The following is an 18,207-nucleotide window of genomic DNA, read 5'->3' as shown; positions in this document are numbered from 1 at the left end:
TTTGCGTCATTTGGATTTTCACCCTTTAGCTGACCTTTCCCTGGTTGAAATTTCTCTTCTGTTTTGTGCTTCCCAATTATACTAAACACATTCGTCAGGATTTGAAAAGGTCAGAGAGAGCCTGTGTGCCTGATGTAGCCCCTTCCAGAGCTTTCTACCTTCTGCTACTTCCAGGTGAGAAAGCAGGGAAAGAAGCACAGAGAGTGAGACAAGCTGAACGCTGACTTGTGCTGCTCCACCATGTCTGCACAGGGGGTTTCTTGGGATGAGAGAGTGAGGGATCACTGAGCAAGGTTTGAGCAGATGATTTGTACAAGTCCTGTGAGAGCTAGAGATGAGAAGGCTGGAGTGTGACAGGAGCCTGGATAATCTCTGACAGAAAGCCCCATGTACATGAAAGGGACAAAAGGCGGGGTGTTTGGCGTGTGCATGCCCGGTGACACACAGGGCTGCAGCGTCTGACACAAACCTCGGCTGTGACACCGCTGCCCGCAGTGCCCTCCTCCCACACCACGACCTCCCGGTGACAATAAGCCTTAACACAACCCCGTCCCCGTGCTGATCCTCCAAACACACACCGACAACACTCCCAAACATGTGAAAAACCTGTTGAGTCTCCTAAACATGCTCACAAATGCACACACGGGACTCAAATATCCTGGCATGGGAAAGCTCGGAGCAGCCTGGTTCATTGGCACAGGAGCTCGCAGGAAGCCTAGTGACGAACAGACTCAGACCCTTCAGATAGATATCTGTCCAAAGTTGGCACAACCTGTTCTGGCCATCCTGCCGTGCTCAAGCTTGGTACTTTGTGTCCATTTGTCACCTGCTTCCATCCCTCATGCAGTGGCAGGTTGCTTTACAGCTCAGCGCTGTCTCTATTATTTCTTTCTGGTATTTTTTTTTTCCCAGGGTCAGTCACAGTCTTTCCTCATCGCTTTATGATGAAAAGTTTGATTGTTTTTGAGGATCTGAGGAAATTACTGTCTTGCTTCCTCATATTTCAGGCCCTGGAGTGGAAACTGTCTCTCTGTCATTGACTTTCTTCTCTCGCCCGTTGGTTGCTCAGCTGCTCCCTTCTGATTTGGTCTGTGCTTTCTGTTTGGTTCTTGATGGTGGAGGGAGATGTTCCCTGTGAAACACTCGGCCCCTCAAAGGCACATCAGCTTCTTTCTTTAATTTTGCTGTCACATCCCTACCATTTCCAGACGCATCCCATCGATCCCTGGCAGAAACGCACTTGGGGACGCGCTCAAAAGACCTGGGTGATCCCTCAACGGGTAACACACACCTTGGAAGGATCCCCCTCCTCCCCCCCCCCCCCCCCTTCACCATCGCTCCTACCTCACCCATGTGTCCCAGGGGCTCTGCCCGTGAGGCTCGACCGAACCCCGCCGCCTGCCCCGCCGGGGCTGCGCCTCGCCAGGGCCACCGTCTGTGCGCGGCCCCCCCGCCCGGTACCGCGGCGGCCACGGGGGCCCGGGGGCCCGGAGCCCGGGGACGATGGATGCGGGCACGGGAGACGGGGGGCGGGACCGAGGGGCGGCATCTCCCCGAGGGCACTGCTGCGGGGCGGAAAGGCGAGGGGCGGCGGGGATGAGCCCCGGGGGGCGGCCCGGGGGAGGGGGATCCCGGGGGGCCTCCGCCCCCAAGGACGGACCGGTCCGGGGGTGGCATTCGCCGGAGCGAGCTGGAGCGACGGGTCCCTTGGAGACACCTCTCTCCATGGCAACCTAATCGCTTCCTGTGAAGATCCCGAAATAACCGACGAGACGGGGGAGCGGAGCCGAGCGGAGCGGAGCCGAGCGGAGCCGAGCCGTGCGGGCAGCGGCGGGGAGGCGGCGGGGGGCAGGTCCGGCGGGCGCGGGGCTGCGGGAGCGCGGCGGGGCGGGCAGGGAGCGGGAGGAGCCTTCGCGCCCGGCCGCCGGGGCAGGGGGCTCCGGGCCGGGGGGACGCGCTGCCCCCGCCCGGCCGCTGCCCTCGCCCGGCCGCCCCGGCGCCCCCCGCGGGCTGCGGCGGGGGCCGCGGTGCCGGGCGCGCCCGTGCCAGCAGCCATGGGGTTAACGGGAGGCAGCGAGCGAGGGAGACAGAGACAGAGAGAGAGAGAAAGAGGGGCTGGACCAGTCCTCGGCAGCTGTTTATTTCAAGGCATCTCTCGCTCCCTCTCCCTCAGCCAAGGCTCAGCCTCAGCAAACCTTCCTCCTCCTCCTCCTCCTCTTCCTCCTCCTCCTCCTCCTCTCCTTCCTTCGTCCTGGCCATGAGAAGCACGGGCAGCAGCAGCTGTGCTCCCCCAGCCCTGTGCTCCGCCGCCCCGGCTGCGCCCCGCTCGTCTCCCCGCAAGGTAAGTTCATCCTCTCGGCCCGGGCTTGGGGGACAGAGTGGGGACGGGGCTGCAGGGGCGCGGGGGAAGGGGGCTGCATGCCCGTCTCCAAGTCATCTCTCCCCGTCTCCTTCCCTGTGTCCTTTCTCCCCCTTTTTCTTTTCCCTTTCCCTTTCCCGATCTAGGTGCTCTGTCTCCTTCCAGCCGGCTGTCTCCTTCTTCCCCCCTCCTTTTCCTCCTCTTTTAGTCGGGGGCAGGGGATGCCTGAGGTGCCGGGAGGGAGGGGGCACAGCCGAGGGATCGCTGCCTCTTACCCTCCAGCTCCGGGCTCCATCACAGACCTGTTGTGCTGGAGCACTGGAGCCTGCGCTGAGGAAGGCGACTTCAGCCAAATTGGCGCAGCTGGAGAAAGGAAACAGAGGGGTCAATCCCACCTCCTGCCTGGCCAAGGGTGCACCATGCGAGAGAGAGCAATTCAGATGTGGAGACTCAGCACTTGGAGCACTTGGATGCCCGGGAACAGTAGGAAACTGGGAGGCAGAAGATTGTCAGACTCATGACATGTATTGCAGGCAGGCACTAGATGGCAGGGGACCGGCATCCTAGAGTGCTGCTTGGAATGGGGCCACACTCACAGTTCCCAAAGGCAGGGAGACTTAAGCTCAGAGGACCATTGATGGGCTTCACACGCCCATTCCCTTGCTATGAAAACATCCAAATGCAGCATCACCCTTCCAGCCCTGCATTCTGCCCCAGCCTAGGATCGCCATAGCCAGCCCATAAGTGCTCATCCTGGCAGCCTGGCACGGGAATTCCTATCGGCAAGTCACTGAACGCTGCAGGACCTGCACTGACTCAGGGCGAGCAGTGTCAGCCCCTCCAGGATCCTGCTGGATCCTCCTGGTCGCTGCCACCAACCCTCTCAGCCTCAGACATCAGGTAGAGCAGCCTGACGTGAGTCACCACATTCCAGCTGCCAGCCCCCAAATTCAGCCAGCTCTGGGAGGTGCTGCCCCAGCCCCACGCAGAGCAGGAACTCTTTCCCTGGATGAGCTTGGCACCTCCACCCCAGGGTACCAGCATTCGGATTCACAGTCCCAGCTGCCAAAACTCCTCCGAGTGCAGCAGAATTGTCTCCCTGGGTCATCTGCTCCGGGATTCCTCCCTTTCCCTGTCCCCACCCAGCCAAATACAGCAGGGCATATACATAACCCCTTTTCACCAACACCGGGGTTCCTGCTTCCTGCTGCCGGACCAGTAATGACTGCATCTCTGCCTCTTGGACCATAAACTCCGGGGTGTTCTGGCCGCTGAGAAAAATACAGGTGTGGTGTGCCCAGGGCATCACGCAGTGTGGGGGTGGGGGGGTCTCGCTGCCAGTGCCTGAACTCGCTCTGCTCAGTGCTTGGCGAGAGCTGCTAGGTTCCGTGGTCCCAGATCACAGACTCGTATCAGTAGCTGTCACCACAGCCTTAAGTGGTGGCTGGGAGATTAAAAAATGACAGCCAACCTAGCATTCCCTCTCTGTAAGGAGGGCTGGGTCCTCCTCAGGTTTGTTTTGATTTTTTCATCACTATTTCGAGTGGAATCGTTGCAGTGGGGGAGCTGGGCGAAGCAAGGATTTGCATGAAGCTCTCGGTGCTGCGGGGTTGCTAATGGTGAGCGTTATTTCAGCCAGCAGTAAGTTTCATAATCTTGGCCCAGCTCTTGTGAATGTTCCATTTTTCAGGGTCATGAGCCTCTTTACCCTTCTTCCATCCCTTCCCCCTCTCCCCAAACTGGTTGGCAATTTCATTGTTCCAGTGGAATATATCCGTCATGTGAGGTCATCGCTGCATAAGGAGAGGTGATTGATTGCTTAGGTCACTGGGGCCTGTCCCATGCTGGGCTTTGAATGCTGGTTTGGAGACCTTGAACCGGACTGTGTGCTCAAAGGCGAGGCGATGTGGGGTGCAGAGGGGCACGGTGATGCATTCCCGGCAGCTTGAGTCGCCGAGCAAACAGACTGCTGCATTCTGAACTAGCTGGAGCGCTCTGAGAGCAGACAGCTTCATTCCTAGAGGCACAGTATCACAGCAGTCAAGCTCTAGATGTTACAAAAATACAGATAGATCATCATCTGCCAGCTGAGCCAGACAGAATCGGGTGCAACTCTTTTCCCATCCCCGGATAGAAAGAGCCTCTACCCACTCCTCACTAACGCGGCTTGTGTGCGCTTGGCTTCATCCAACTGCTCTCCAGTCAGAGCTGATCTCGGCTAGGCATTGAGAAAGCTGTGAGATTCTCAGATTTTAAGGCCAGAGGGACCATTTTGATCATCGAGACTGACCTACAGCAGAGCACAGGCCAGAGAATTTCACCAATTTAATTTCCTGCGCCAAGCCCATAACTTCTGATTGAACTGTAGCATCTCTTTTAGGAATACAGCCAGGCAAAGGCTGCAGGCAGTAGGGAACACACCACCTGCCTAGGTGAATTGTGCTGGTGTGTGACCCTCTTTATTAATAGTATTGTTCCTCATTTGAATTTGTCAAACTTCAGCATTTTGTAACAGAAGGTTACAGATTGCACTTGATGCGAGGGAGCTACAGCACACGGCTGGCACCTTGGTTCTTTTATTCCTGTGATGCCTTTTTTATTTGGATAGGATTTATCCATGGCATAAAGGTATACAAGAATCCTGAACACGGAGAAGGAGTAAGGCGAATCCTTGGGCTTTCCTGGGGCACAGTAGTATCTGAACTCCAGAGCTCAGGGTGTCACATTCAGGGTTTATTCAGAGCTCTCTTCTCTGAGCAGGAGTGCAGCAGGCTCGCTGCTAGCCATTAGGTAGGATGTAAATTCCCAGCCCCGCTTGGTGAACTGCTATGTATGCTTTGGGGCATGGCTACTGAGATCTGCTCTCTCATGTCCCAGCAGCGGCCGGTCCATGCTGCAGGAGACTTACAAAGAGGGAGGAAGCACAGATGGGTGTGGGGAACAGCAGCAGGATTCATGTTTCCATCCTGCAAATGCATGAGAGCAGCCCCTAACAGATTAGCCCCAGTCTGGAGCGATGGTGGGGTCCATATGCAGCAGCAAAGAACAGTGTAATTCTTACTCACTGCTTTCAAGCACCAAGATTCACAAACTGAGCTCAATGAAGTGCCCCGAGGAAATAGCTTTGTCATTCACACTCTGTCATCTGTGCATCACAGGACCAGAACGCTGAGATGAAGGCTCTGTACCTAGAGTGAAAGTATACAGGTTTCCTGTTCAGACTCTGGGAGTAGCCCTGTCCAGTTTTATTGACATTAGATCTGGAAAACACATGTGAAAGCAAGAGCCTTGCCATGAGGTACTGGTGCAGAAATTCAATCTCTCTGCTCTGGCACACAAAGGCTTCTTGAAGGGTATAAGGTGGGATTTATACTCCCAGGTAGTGAGAGCATTGGCATCCCCTCCTCTGCTCTGAAGGTCTACCAGTTTATTCAAGGTCCACACTGGGAGCTGCATCCAGAGCTGAACGAAGGGCATGTGTTACTCTTGCCCTCCAAAACAGCAGGGTCGGTGCCCAGGACACAATCCTGCTCCTGGTGGCTGACCACAGAGCGCCCCAGACAAGCCTTGTCAATAATCCATAGGGACATCCATGCTCCATTTCAAACATAAACGCTCCAAGCACGCTGGAATCCAGCCTGCACTGCCTGCTATTTTCACCTGAAACATTCCTTTGCTCCCACACCCTCCATGCCATGGGAGACACCTCTGTCCTGCTCCCAGCTCTTCCACAATCAGTCCAGGGTGTGCCAGTGCAGGACACACTCTTAGTCTTTGGCCACGATCTCATTAACAAACCAGAACGTGTGGATGGAGACAAACCAGCTTTGCATCGTTCCTGCACTCATCTGGAGCCACCTTTGGGGTGGGGACATCGGGAATCACCAGCTCTTCACTCTAGGCAGCAGAACCCACACACAGCAGTGTCTCCAGCCTGAGGCTTGCACCCCCATGTATGGGCTGTCCCCTCCTCAGCATCATGTAGCACATGAGGCAGTCAGTGCTGGGGCTCACCCTCCTCAGCTCATTCCATGCCTTATCTGCTCCATAGGCCTGAAATGTAGACAACCATGTGTGAAAGCCATCCAGGATTTGTCTCTGTAGGGTATCTTATTGCCAAGTTTTCAACCCTGGAAGTCCATAGACCGGGTTTCATTGCTGGAGCTCACAATCTCAGCTTAGAAGAACAGCAATGTCTCCATAATGAGATCTCCCAACGAGTGAGGAGAGCGCAGCGACCCCAGCATTCCTAACCCCAGGCACATTTCTGAGGGTAGAGCCATCGCTGTCAGGAGGAGCGCTAGAGGTGACACGTGCACCACTACTGTGCTACGCTTCCCTGCGGGACTGGCACTGAGGTCTGCATGCACCTGGAGAAGGTCGCCCCTGCTGGGATGGCACTGCCCAGCCCCACATCTCCTGCTTCCCCATGCAAAACAGCCCCCTGCCCCCGAAGGCTTGAGCTGTGCCACAAGCAGAGCAGGCTCTTCATCCCAGGAACTGCTGTCCCTGCTGAGTCCCAGGCATGGCCCCAGGCACTCCAAGCCACCTTCAAATCTCTCCTGCAACTTGTGTGCCCTCCAGCCTGGGGATTCACACAAGGAGGTCCTCCATGCTTGGAATTCCATCCCTTTCAAAGTCCAAAATAAATTTTGTCATGGATTTCTGTTGCCAGACATGATCTTCCACAGCATCGTGACCATAATCCAGATGGCCAAGATCTCGCCAGTATCTGGGTTCAGAAGAAACTTGCTCCATTCTGCTGCCTCTCTGCAGAGCTGCATTTTAATACTGAGTCCCCTCCAAGGCTTAGAGGTTCAGGAGCAAGGAACAAAGAAATGCTGAGAATAGCTGCTCTTTTCTCCTCATCTTCATCTCAGGAACCCTCCAGAGACTGATCTTGCCCCGGAGGGAGGGGCAGGGCACATTAGCCAACAATTCTTTTTTTTTTTTTTTTCTGTGAACTTTGTTTAAATATTTAACAGAAGGAAACTAAAAATATCCCCGGTTAATGCAGCAGGAGCTAGACAGCTACTTAGTCTTGGGTGCCCTTCCTCCTGGTCCCTCTTCTCAGGTGTACATCACATCAAGCCCTGGGTTCTTCCCTCAGGACGAGGAAGTCTCCCACACAGGAGGGGCTGCAGTTTTTCAGTTTTTGTTCAGGGTATGGGGTGAGCAGGGGTGGATGGCAGTAACCCCTTGGAAGCCGGGAGGTGCAGCACAGCTGGCTCAGGGCTGGAGGGGCAGGAGTGGCCTCTGCACTGGCTCCCTCAGCCAAGCATGCCTGTTTCTCCATCCCGGCAGCCACAGGAGGGCAGGACCGTGGGCTGTCGGCATTCATGCTTTCCTCTTCACGATGAAGGAGCAGGCTGAGCATCTCGCATGGTTTTTTTGGTTTTTTTTTGTCCTGTGCGTGCATGCGGTTGCGGAGAGGATCTGGGGTCAGGCACATAAGAGCTCACCAGGGAAGGGCCGGCACGGCGCTGTGCCCAGCCAAAGGAAGGGGCTGGCAGCAGGAAGGGCAGCAGTGCTGCCACCGGGCTGATGCCGGAGGGTGCTGAGCATCCAGGGCAGAAATCCGGCTGAGAGGACCTGACCTCACTCCGTGCTTTTGTTGCTCAGCTGTGGGAGATGGGAGAGAAAAGGGAGGGATAGGGGAGAAAGGGAGGAATGGGACAGTACAGAGGACATTAAGACAAGGAGTGTGGGAAGGTAATTTCATGTTAGCTAAGAGGAAAGTAAATACTAAATATTTGATAGGCATATTTTTTCTCTTAAATTCTTTAGTGAGGCTGGACTTTTTCTCGCTGATTCACTCTTTCTCAGTCGTCTTGGTTTACCACTCATGCTTCCCCTCTCGCTCCCTCGCTCTGGCACACAATGAAGAGCCTTCTTTTTTAATAAATGGATTACACACTCCACACTATAAATAAACACAGGAATTAAGATTCCAACTTGTTCCAGCGATAAGCAAACAAAGATGCTGAATCCCCCTCTCGGCCCTAAGACAGGAGTGTCCCCGGGGAAGCTGCGCATGTGCCTGGGCACGTGTGCTCCGGAGATCGCTCCTTGCTCTTGTGAGCATATGCTAAGGCATGTGTTTCTGGGGGGACTTGGCGTGGGGCTGGGGACCATGCACCTCTGTGCATGGGGGGCATGGGAGCAGGAGAGGGTGCACGTGTGTGTGCATGGACTCCCCTTATCCTGCCAGCCAGGGCGGGGAGCTCACCTGGAGTGGCACACACTGCCTGCAAGGAGAGAGACGTCACCACTGCGTGGGGGGACACTGACACCCCCCTCCCTTTTGGTTCCCAGTGAAGAAGATGAGACAAGATCCTGACTGAGCAAAGACACTGTTGCATCTGAGATGGAGCCCAGTGCCTGGTAGGTTCACAGCTTCCCACACTGGCAGGTGAGGCGGGAAGAAAACAGGAGTGTGGGTGGTGGGCTGCTCCCAGTTGCTTGGCCTTTCAAAGGAGGAACGTTTAGATCAGGTTCTCTTCTTCTTCTCCCCCCCCCCCGCAGCAGGATGCCTCCACTCCTCTCCCGCATCCACTCCCTGCAGCTGTGGCATCTCCTCCTCGTCGTCTTGGCCGTCCCTCCTCCCGGCACATGGTCTCTTCGCTCTCGGGGCCCAGCAGCCCCTCGGCCTCTTTGCACCCGCCGGAGCCCCTCGGCCCCGCGGTCCATTTGCATCTGGGAAAGGACCTCACAGCCGGAGCGGGATTCCCGCTCGGATTCCCGCTCGGATTCCCGCTCGGATTCCCGCTCGGCCGTGCCTCGCCAGCGCGCCCCGCCCGCGCGGGGAGCAGAGCTGCGGCACGTGGTGCGGCTGAGGCGCCAGGCCGCGGGGGCCCGGCCCGCCACGCCCTCGGGGTTCGAGGATGGCATGCCCTCCTCCCAGTACCCCTGGGCCATCGTGTGGGGTCCCACGGTGTCGGATGAGGATGGAGGGGACACAAACTCAGCCAACCCGGGCTTCCCGCCGCTGGGATACACCTTTGTCTCGCCGCACGGGATGGCGACGGCGCAGCCCAACTCCCACTCGCTCCTGCACAACGCGGGGCTCAACCTGCGCGAGACCCCAGCCACCCTGCGGCCCTTCTTGTTCGGGCCCCGGGGGGAAGGTAAATCTGCACTCTGCTTTTCAGCCCCGGTCCCCTGCAGGAGCAGCTCCTTCTGCAAAACTCATCAGGGACCTCCCCTTGCCCTGCTGCTCCCTGGGGACCGGAGGGAGTGGCCATCAAAAGCCCCACTCCTCTGTCTCGCAGGTGTGGACCCCCAGCTGTACGTCACCATCACCATCTCCATAATCATTGTCCTGGTTGCCACTGGAATCATATTCAAGTTCTGGTGAGTGGGGTTTGGGCCAATGGGGGCTCTCAATGGGCCGGTGTCTACAGGAAGACTGCGGGCTTGGGACACATTTGTCCCAAGGGTGCAGATCTGGTGCTGCAATCCCTTGCAAGGTTTGGCACTCGGCCACGCTGGGCTCCAATGCTGAGTGTAGCGGGGTCCATCCCACAAACCTCTCTGTCATCGAGGGCTGGGGCTTGTCTCTTTACCTCACCCCTTGTTCTCTCCAAAGCTGGGACCGAAATCAGAAACGCCGGCGTCACTCGGGGCAGCAGAGCAGTGGGAGGCAGCAAGAGAGCCAGCAGCCCCTCACAGACCTTTCCCCCACCACCGTCAGCATCCTGGGGCCCTACGGCGACCCCCTGACCCCCACACCTGAGGCGGAGGAGTCCAGGCAGGGCCAGGAGAGTGCAGAGAAACTGGGTGGCCCTGGGAAGAATGCAGCATTCCAGCTCAACCGGTGAGTGGCCAGTGAGTTGAGGCGAGAGGGGCTGGCAGGAGACAGGGGGACAAGCACACTGAGGCAGGGCAAAGGTGATGTTGGCTAGCGGGAGTGGGGGGTTGGGGCAGTTTAAACGCTCATTAATTTCCAATTCCCTCTTTCCCCCAGAATCCCACTGGTGAACCTGTGATGCTCCCGGGAGAGGCTCAGCTGGCTCCCCCACCCTCCTGTCACCGCTGGCGAGCGCGGACTCTCCCCGCCTCTGCTACCCCAGGAAAAAAAAAACAACCTCCTTGTGCCACGGCCCACCACCACCACCACCTTTATTAACTAACCCCACCGGGATGTGCCTGGGCAAATGGACGAGCTGGGCCTCCTTAGCCCCCTGCTGGGGAAAGGCTGGGGACCTGCCCTGCCCACACAGGACAGGGTGATGAGAGCAGAATGGTGGGAGGGAAGACAGCTGGTGGTGGTGTGAAATCTTGACCTCCCCAGCCCCTCTTCTAGCATATGTGCACAGGCACACTTGGATCTCCATGACTCTCTCACCAGTGCATGCCTGACATCGGGGGTAGGCAAGGTGGAAAGGCGTACCCCTGTCCCCGTGGGCCCTCACCCTCCGTGTGTCCCTTCCCATGTCGTGTGCTTTGCAGTGAATGTCTGGAGTTCAGTGGCTGCAGGATTGCCCACCAGGTGACTCAGATGGTGGCAACTTCGTCTGTTCCTGAGACCTTGGCCCTCCTGAGAGTCCCAAGGGTGGGTGAAGCTTGGGCAGAAGAGGCTCACAGAGCAACTGGGCCCTCTCAACAACCCATTTCCTTGAAGGAAACATTATCTTCCCCTTAGATGGAAGATATTCATATCTTTCCAGTTTCTTTCTGCCTAACACTCCTTCGGGTTTTTTTCTCTTCAGCTTGTATCTTTCTTCCTCCCTCCGTCCACAGTTATTTCCCCTCAGTTCCCACCCCCATGCCACTTCTCTTGCCAGTTAAAGTTGGAAATTATTCCTTTAGCTTTCCAAATGTTTTGATCTTTGAAAGCCTCCTTGCGGTCCCTCTCCACCCCTTCAGCCTCCTTCAGCAGGGTTTTTCTGAATAACACCAGTCTGTGAGGATGCTTTCCAGAAAATCTGAGGTGAAGCCCTCTGCTCACCGTGTTTCTTAGCAAGTGTCCTGCACACAGCTAAAGCATGGAATGCAGACATTGCTGGGCATGAGGAACTGGAATTTTGCTAGGATCAGGAAGAGATTTGCTTTCAGATACTCCTGGCACAGGCAACAAGGCAGCAGACAGGATTCTGCACCTGGGATGACCGAGAGCAGATTGGAGTTGACCTTGGGAACATTGGAAGGGTTGCCATGTACTGCTGGTAGGTCTCTCCTGGAGTGCAAGGTGACTGGAAACCCACAAGGCAGTGCTCACCAAGGACATGAGAGAGGGCTATCTGGGCTCCCAGATGAAGCTTCATTCAGTTCCCCAGCTGGTTAGAAACTGAAAGCAATGGCACAAGTAATCTGTCCAGATTGGTTGCCTGCACATATCCTTCAGGGCTGTGATAGTCTGTGGGGCTGGCAGCCACACTGTCACACTTACCTGTGTGAGCAAGATCCATGCATCTCCACCTCCTCCTAGGCATGGACCCATGGGTGTCACTGTGCAGACGTGTGAGATGGCAAATTTCACCTTAATGACAATAGTTCCTCTTAGCTTTTATGGACAACTTCAAATTAATTAAAACCCCACACCGACAACCACTGAGGTGGAAAGATGCACATTTAGATAAGGTTGCCCCTACAGTGCACAAACACCTTTAGCTGCTGGACTGATGTGGCCAGAGGCAGGAAAATCACCCACAATTTGAAGGCCCTAATGCACCGTACAAGGTCTCTAACAAAAGTAATCTTTGAGAGAGGGAAGCAGCCTTTCATCCTTTATCTCTGCATAAAAAGCCTGTTCTTTATAGGACAAAGCACAGGGAATTTCATAAGAGGCCTGGTTCTGCCCGTTTACCCAGCTGAACCATTAGGTGTTCTCAGGTCCCATCTGACTCACTGTGAAGGGCATTTAAATCAGAGTGTAAATTACAATAAGCTTCCCAAAAACAGTAGAGATTTGGAGAAAATGACAGGTCAAATAAAATTACTGGCTTATTAAAAGCACAGAGTGGCTGAAAGATGTAGGTGGAAAAGGACTCTGGAGATCTCTAGTCTAAGCACAGGTTGATTCTGTGCTTACAGCAGGGGATATTAGTGCTTTACCGTAGATCGATCTGTTACTGAGCCTGTTCTTACTCAGGATCCACGCAAGGCTTTGGTGGACATTTAAGCTGCAGATGGACATGGAAGGACCAGGTGGCAATTCCTGCTCGCTGCCCCATTCATTGCTGCCCCTGTTCCCCCTCTCCCTGGCACGTCCCTGCTGGGGAAGGACATCTGCAGGAGGCTGCACTGCTGATTGCTGGCAATTTGCAATACCTTGAACTGGTTGAAGTAATTTTCCAGGCCAGATTAATTAGATTGTTCTTTGATCAACAGCATCTGTTGAAACAAGGCCAGAGTTTAGACTTCCACTTCAATGGCTGTCCTTGGACTTTCCACATGCTGCATGGAGAGAAGAAGATTTGTAAGAAAGTGGCAGGGGACCACAGGAGGCATAGTGAAAACATCTTCCAACACTTGATGTGGGGTAGCCCTGTGCTCTCCTGGGAAGGCTTTTGTAAATTCTGCAAACAAATCAGATTTTGATGGTTTGGGGTTTTTTCCTCCCCCTTTTACACATCTCTGGTTTTGGTAAAAGTATCCCCAGGGAGAGAAACCTTTCATGGATACTGTGGTAAGGGGAAAGCTGGTGAAGCTGTGTAGAGAAAACTCTTATAACAACAGAGGCTTGGGTACAATGAACATCTTTTCTAAGAACAATTTTCCTAGCCAAATACATTTTTATGACAGTCATTCAATTTCTCACACAAAACAGGTTAGATACAGGGAAACCACTTCATTGTCCTGCCCAAACATTCATTGCTATGCTTTGTCCCTGGAACAAAACACTCAGAACACATGTGGACACACAAGCTTCTTCCTGTTAATAAATAATCTCACTGGATATGTTTTCCCCATGACTGGAGCCTTATAAACCATCTTCCCCTACACAGACTGGAGCCAGAGCATGCCTGAGGTCTTTACCCTGGCCCAGGGTAATATTTTGTAGGATGTGCACGTGGATGGGTTGACAGCACCAAGCCAGGGCAGAGGACAGCACCTTCTTAGTCACAGCCCATCAGGTTTCCCTGTCTTCTAGATGAATGGAGGAGAAAGATTTTTTTTTTCCCTTTCCATTAGAAACAGAAAGTTCTTTCTTTCCATTAGAGAGAAGAGTGTGCAGGGAAACCAGCTGGGAGTGTTCATAATCTTGGGCTAATTCTGCCCAACATTTCTGTGCTATTAAAAGGGGACATCCAGGTGGGCCGAGTGAGATGAAGTGACTGTCTCTGCTGAGCTACTTGAGAGCCCTGGCTTTTTGTACACAAGGGTGGTCTCTCTGTGAGCACAGTGGAAGGGAGGGAAGTTCCTGCTTTGAAGCAGAAACTGGAGTCTCCTTCTCTTTACCCAAGAGAGTGGTATGATCACAAGGCCAAATCCTGCTTGGGCTTTCCCATCTGGTTGGTTGCAATTGTAACGCAGGGAGCAGACCTCTGGTGTGTGTTTCCACACCTCTCCTCCAGTCCAGTTTCCAGGGGCTAACATCCAGCCAAGCATCCCAAAATTCAGAGAGGGCTATCTACCTCTTCCTCAATGGCACCCAAGTGCCCTTGCAAATCTGGTCCCTTCATTTCCCACTCCACTTCCCGATGAAGAAAATGCTTGGAAAGGAGTGGTTTGTTCATTCCCTGCAAGTTCTCAAACAGGACCACCTTGAGACTGTTCTGAATTAAACTGCTTTGTTTTTCACTCCGACAAACCACATCTGTGGCACAGCCTTAGAGCTGAGACCTGCAGCACAAAAGTCCTGGGTCAAACTCCAGCTCCCCAGCTGCATCCCCGCTGATGTCCCACTGTAGTCCTGGCCCTACTCTGGCAGGACCATAGAGAGAGGTCCCCTTCCTTCACCAGCTGCTGGCTCTCTACTCCTCTTTTCCTGTTGTTTTCCCTCTCCCACTGTTTTCCCTCTTCCCACTCTTGTCCTGTACCATGGTTTCCCTCCTGGTTCTCTCTCCCCTCCTACTGTTTCGCTTTCCCTACTCCTCTCTTGTTCTCCTTTGCCACTTGGTCTCGTTCTGCCACGGCTTCCATGCTCCCCTCCAGCCTCCCTCCTGCTCCTCTGCTCAGTCTCTCTCTTCTCCCTCCCCTGCCCTTGTGTGCTGTGATATATATTTTTGTAGGATTTCTCTTCTCCTTGTGGTGAAATATTCAAATCTTGTGGGATGTTAGTTTCAACATTTTTAAATAAAAATTTGCAAAATATTGAAAGCAGACCTCTTGCATCTGTGGAAGGAGCCACACTGGAAAAATCAGGGTGGGATGAGAGGTGCACCCTGGACAGACCCCATCGGGTTGGGGGCTCAGACTGCTGGCATCCCACGTTCTCTCCTTGGGAGTAGAGGGGGCAATTTGGCCCCGAGTCCGTCTTGCCTCGGTCTCTCTGCCGACTGAAGGGGCCCTTTGACCACCCTCATGCATTTCCATGGGAGGTGGTGCCTGGTGGAGGAGGAGCTCTTCTTCACGCACTTCCCCACCCCGAGTAGCTGTCCTCCCTCTGGAGCTGGGGCTGCTTGTCCCGCTGGGGGCCAGGGTGTCCGGGAGAGGTGACAGAAGCCGAGGGGAAGGGAGGGACACGCAGCACTGCAGGCGCTGAAGCCTCCCTCACTCTGTTCCCCGCGGCTGCCTCCGCAATTTCTATTTACAGCCCTGCTGCCTCCCCTCCTGGCCACAGTGCTGCTGCTGCTGTTGCTGGTTTCCAGGGCTGCTCTGTAATTAAGCATCCTTGTCTCCTGCAACTCCTCCACTTCGCAAGCCCAGCGGCAGTCGGGGCTGGGGTGCACCAGGCTTGATGGCCGCTCCGAAGGGCTGCTCCCTGGCAGTGGCTGGAAGACTGCTGGGGATGGGGATGGTTCCCAGCCCCTGCTCCCTCTGTCCTGTCTGAGTCCTTTGGGCACTGGAGGTGTCCCTGATCCTCTGCTTTACTGTTGGAGGAAAGAGCAGACATCGCAGACCAGACCTGGCCTGGGACTCTAGGGTTTCTGCCCACTGGAAAGACCCTTCCTGCTGCAGGGCCAGGCCCCTCCACATGGAACCCTGTGCCCTGGACAGGATCTCTCTGGGTCAGTGGTGGCCCTAGGCCCACCAAAGAGCAGACACACTCCTGTGGTGGCTGTCCCAGGGTACAGGCACACAAGAGGCTGAACAGCACCTCCTCTGCCCCTGTGCTGAGTGTGGGAGGGCAGAGACTTTTCCCCCTGTTGCTTTAGGTGGAAGATCCTCTCCAGTCAACAGCTTTGGGGCTGGGCAAGCTGGAGAGACTTGACAGAGGCGGCGATAGGTTCTCATTGCGCTGAAATTACACTCATGTACTCGTTGGTGCAGTGAGATGTTTTGCAAAAACCTCATCCGCTTCCAGACAGAGCTTCAGCCCTTCCTGCTGACTTCTCTCTGTCATCAGATGCTTTTCCTCTGGTGCCCTCTCTGCACAGGCTGGGGCTGCAGGCACTCAGCCAAACATACCCTTTTTCACCAGGACCTCATTCTCTGACTCACAGGAGAAGCTCCACAAGCTGCCCCTTATTCTTCTGGCTTCCTGAAACACTGACTCCCTGGTCTAGTCCCCTCCCCTCCCATCACCACTCCCCACTACATCACTTCTATCCACCTGTCCATGTTGACTTCCCATCCTTCCACTCTGGTCCCAGCCCTGACTCCTTTTCCAGCATCTCCATTCCTTCCCTGTCTGCAGCCTTGCCTCCTTCCCTAGCATCTCCCCCACATCCTGTTCTCCAGCAGGGAGCTAGCACTGGGAGTTGCATTCTGAATGAGGACAGCAGAGATGGGAGGAATGAATGCAATAATTTAAGTCAAAGAAGAACATACAAAACCTGGGCAATGACTTCAAGACACATAAAAATCACTCTAATGAGTGGCCAAACACCAAGCATAAGGTGTTGCTGACTGCTGTGATTTCCTGGGAAAGAGAGTAGTTCAGAAAAACATTTTGAAACCATCTCCAAAATCTGGGATTTCCTCCAGCTGAATGCCTTCTATAACCTGCTATAAATTATCCCATTATGGGAAAAAAAAATCAGGCAACTGTCAGCTGGAGGAGTTTGTATTGCAGGGATGTGGCAGCAACCAACAACATTTGCTTACTTCCCCTGCTCAAGGACCTTCTCCGGAGTTGTGGCTGGAAGTTAGGACCCCATGTGCTTTGGCTCTGCCCTCCTCTCCAGGCCTGTGCTGCTGGATGTCATTCCTTAGTGTTCCTTTGCAGTGCACCTTGTGAGAGAGCCATCCCAACACTGTGCGGGCATGAGGGGAGTGGTAGGAAAACACCTGTGGAGCTGTGGGCATCCCTGTGCTCCCCGAGGAGGGCGTGGAGCAGGCAAGGCAGCGTGGACAAGCTGTGCTAACTCAAGTGTGAGCCTTTGTGCAGGGGGAACGGAGCGCTTCAATCACAGGTAGCTCGGCACTCTACTAAAGGGACCTGGCTGTGTGGATGGCCGTTTAATTAGGAGAAATGCACAACTTTAAACTGCCATAAAGAGTCGCCCTGAAACAAGCAACCTCTCATTTCAGCATCATGTAAAAGAGTTGAGTACTTCCCTTGGTTCATTCCTGCTTTGATCCTTAGAGGCAGAATTGAATCTTTATTGAGGGCTGCTGTGTCTCCGAGTGCACATTGCACTCAGTGAATAATAGGCCATTCAGTGACGCATTCCACATTGATCCAAAGCCCAGCTTTCTCTGGGAGTGACCAGAATGCAAGCAAAACCATCTTCAGCCTCAGATCAATCCTCGCAAGGGATCTGGCAGGGAAGCAAATGCCAGTTCCTGCTCCAGGGCCCTGTCCTGCCTCTCTGTGGCTCCTAGTTAGCGCTCCAGTGGCAGGAGAGCAGATGCTCTAGGGCAGCCAGTCTAGTTTGAAACTCAGACTTTGTCGACAGCTGGACATACCACAAGGGTTCAACAAACAAGCAAGTAAACAAGCCTGGGGTGACTTGTTTTCTATCAGAGGAACATGGTGTGATGCCTACAGCATGCACTGGTCAAATCTGAGTTACAGCCTGGCCTGGCTAGGGAGCCAGTTGGTTTCCTTGTCAGTTTAACTATGAAAGGATACACCAGAATCGCAGGCATCGTGATTCTCTCAGGTGCTCTCTAAGCCTTGGTAAAGTGACACAGACTGCGGAAGTTTTCAGAGCTCTTCCCAAACCAAGGGGCTGTCAGTGGTGGGTGTACTCTGCCAGTGTCAGGAGAGTCAATCCAGCCAGGTTAGGACACAGTTTTGCCTGAATGATTTCATTAACCAAAACATGAATGCAGTGGTTAAATACACCTACAGTGGATGTTTGTGCTGGTCTTATTACGTGGATTCAGACACCTTTGGCAATACCAGGATGAGTTATCTAAGCCCGAAGTGGTTTCTCTCCCGTGCCTTTTTTTCTGCTTTGCCAATTATTTTCTTATGTGACATATTACACAAATCACACAAACATCACACAAATGAGATCCCACGCTCTGTGTACCCTGTGTTGGCTGGATACACAGCAGGAACCCTAAGAGGTTCCTTTATAATGAGATTTCTCTTATATCAAGCATCAGGGCCTCCATGACAAAACTGAAGACCAAAAATACTGTCCTGGATAAATGTGGGTTTCTTGTATCTACTCACATTGGCCAGCTTACTTGTAGCTCCCTATGCAGTGCAGCAATTCTGAGTGCAGGATATGGGGGAGAGACAGATTTTCCCCTTGTACCCGCAAGTTAGAGGAGAGCTGGGACAAAAGGGTGACTAAGCATAACAATGCCTCTTCCAGGGTTTTGGTGACAGTTCTTTGTTCATA

General features: G+C 54.1%; 1 protein-coding gene across 5 annotated transcripts; it reads left to right on the top strand.

The window, feature by feature from the left end:
* The first annotated feature begins 1,349 nt into the window (after positions 1-1,349).
* LOC119708391 (PILR alpha associated neural protein) lies at positions 1,350-14,623 on the top strand. Of its 5 annotated transcripts, XM_038154797.1 has the most exons (7): positions 1,350-1,852; positions 2,174-2,341; positions 8,675-8,743; positions 8,885-9,486; positions 9,631-9,712; positions 9,948-10,175; positions 10,326-14,623. In XM_038154797.1, exons 3-7 carry the CDS (start codon positions 8,727-8,729, stop codon positions 10,345-10,347), a joined length of 951 nt encoding a protein of 316 aa, XP_038010725.1. In that variant the 5' UTR covers positions 1,350-1,852; positions 2,174-2,341; positions 8,675-8,726; the 3' UTR covers positions 10,348-14,623. The 5 variants fall into 5 exon arrangements, with proteins under 5 accessions (XP_038010725.1, XP_038010732.1, XP_038010716.1 ...); XM_038154804.1 differs by lacking the exon at positions 1,350-1,852 and having other exon boundaries at positions 1,930-2,341; positions 8,888-9,486; XM_038154788.1 differs by lacking the exon at positions 1,350-1,852 and having other exon boundaries at positions 1,930-2,341.
* Positions 14,624-18,207: the final 3,584 nt, after the last annotated feature.

The sequence above is a fragment of the Motacilla alba genome, chromosome 1, assembly GCF_015832195.1.
Source record: "Motacilla alba alba isolate MOTALB_02 chromosome 1, Motacilla_alba_V1.0_pri, whole genome shotgun sequence".
In the NCBI taxonomy this organism is placed as follows: Eukaryota; Metazoa; Chordata; class Aves; order Passeriformes; family Motacillidae; genus Motacilla; species Motacilla alba.
Note: the sequence above shows the minus strand (reverse complement) of the source record. Positions and strands in the feature narration are given on the sequence as shown.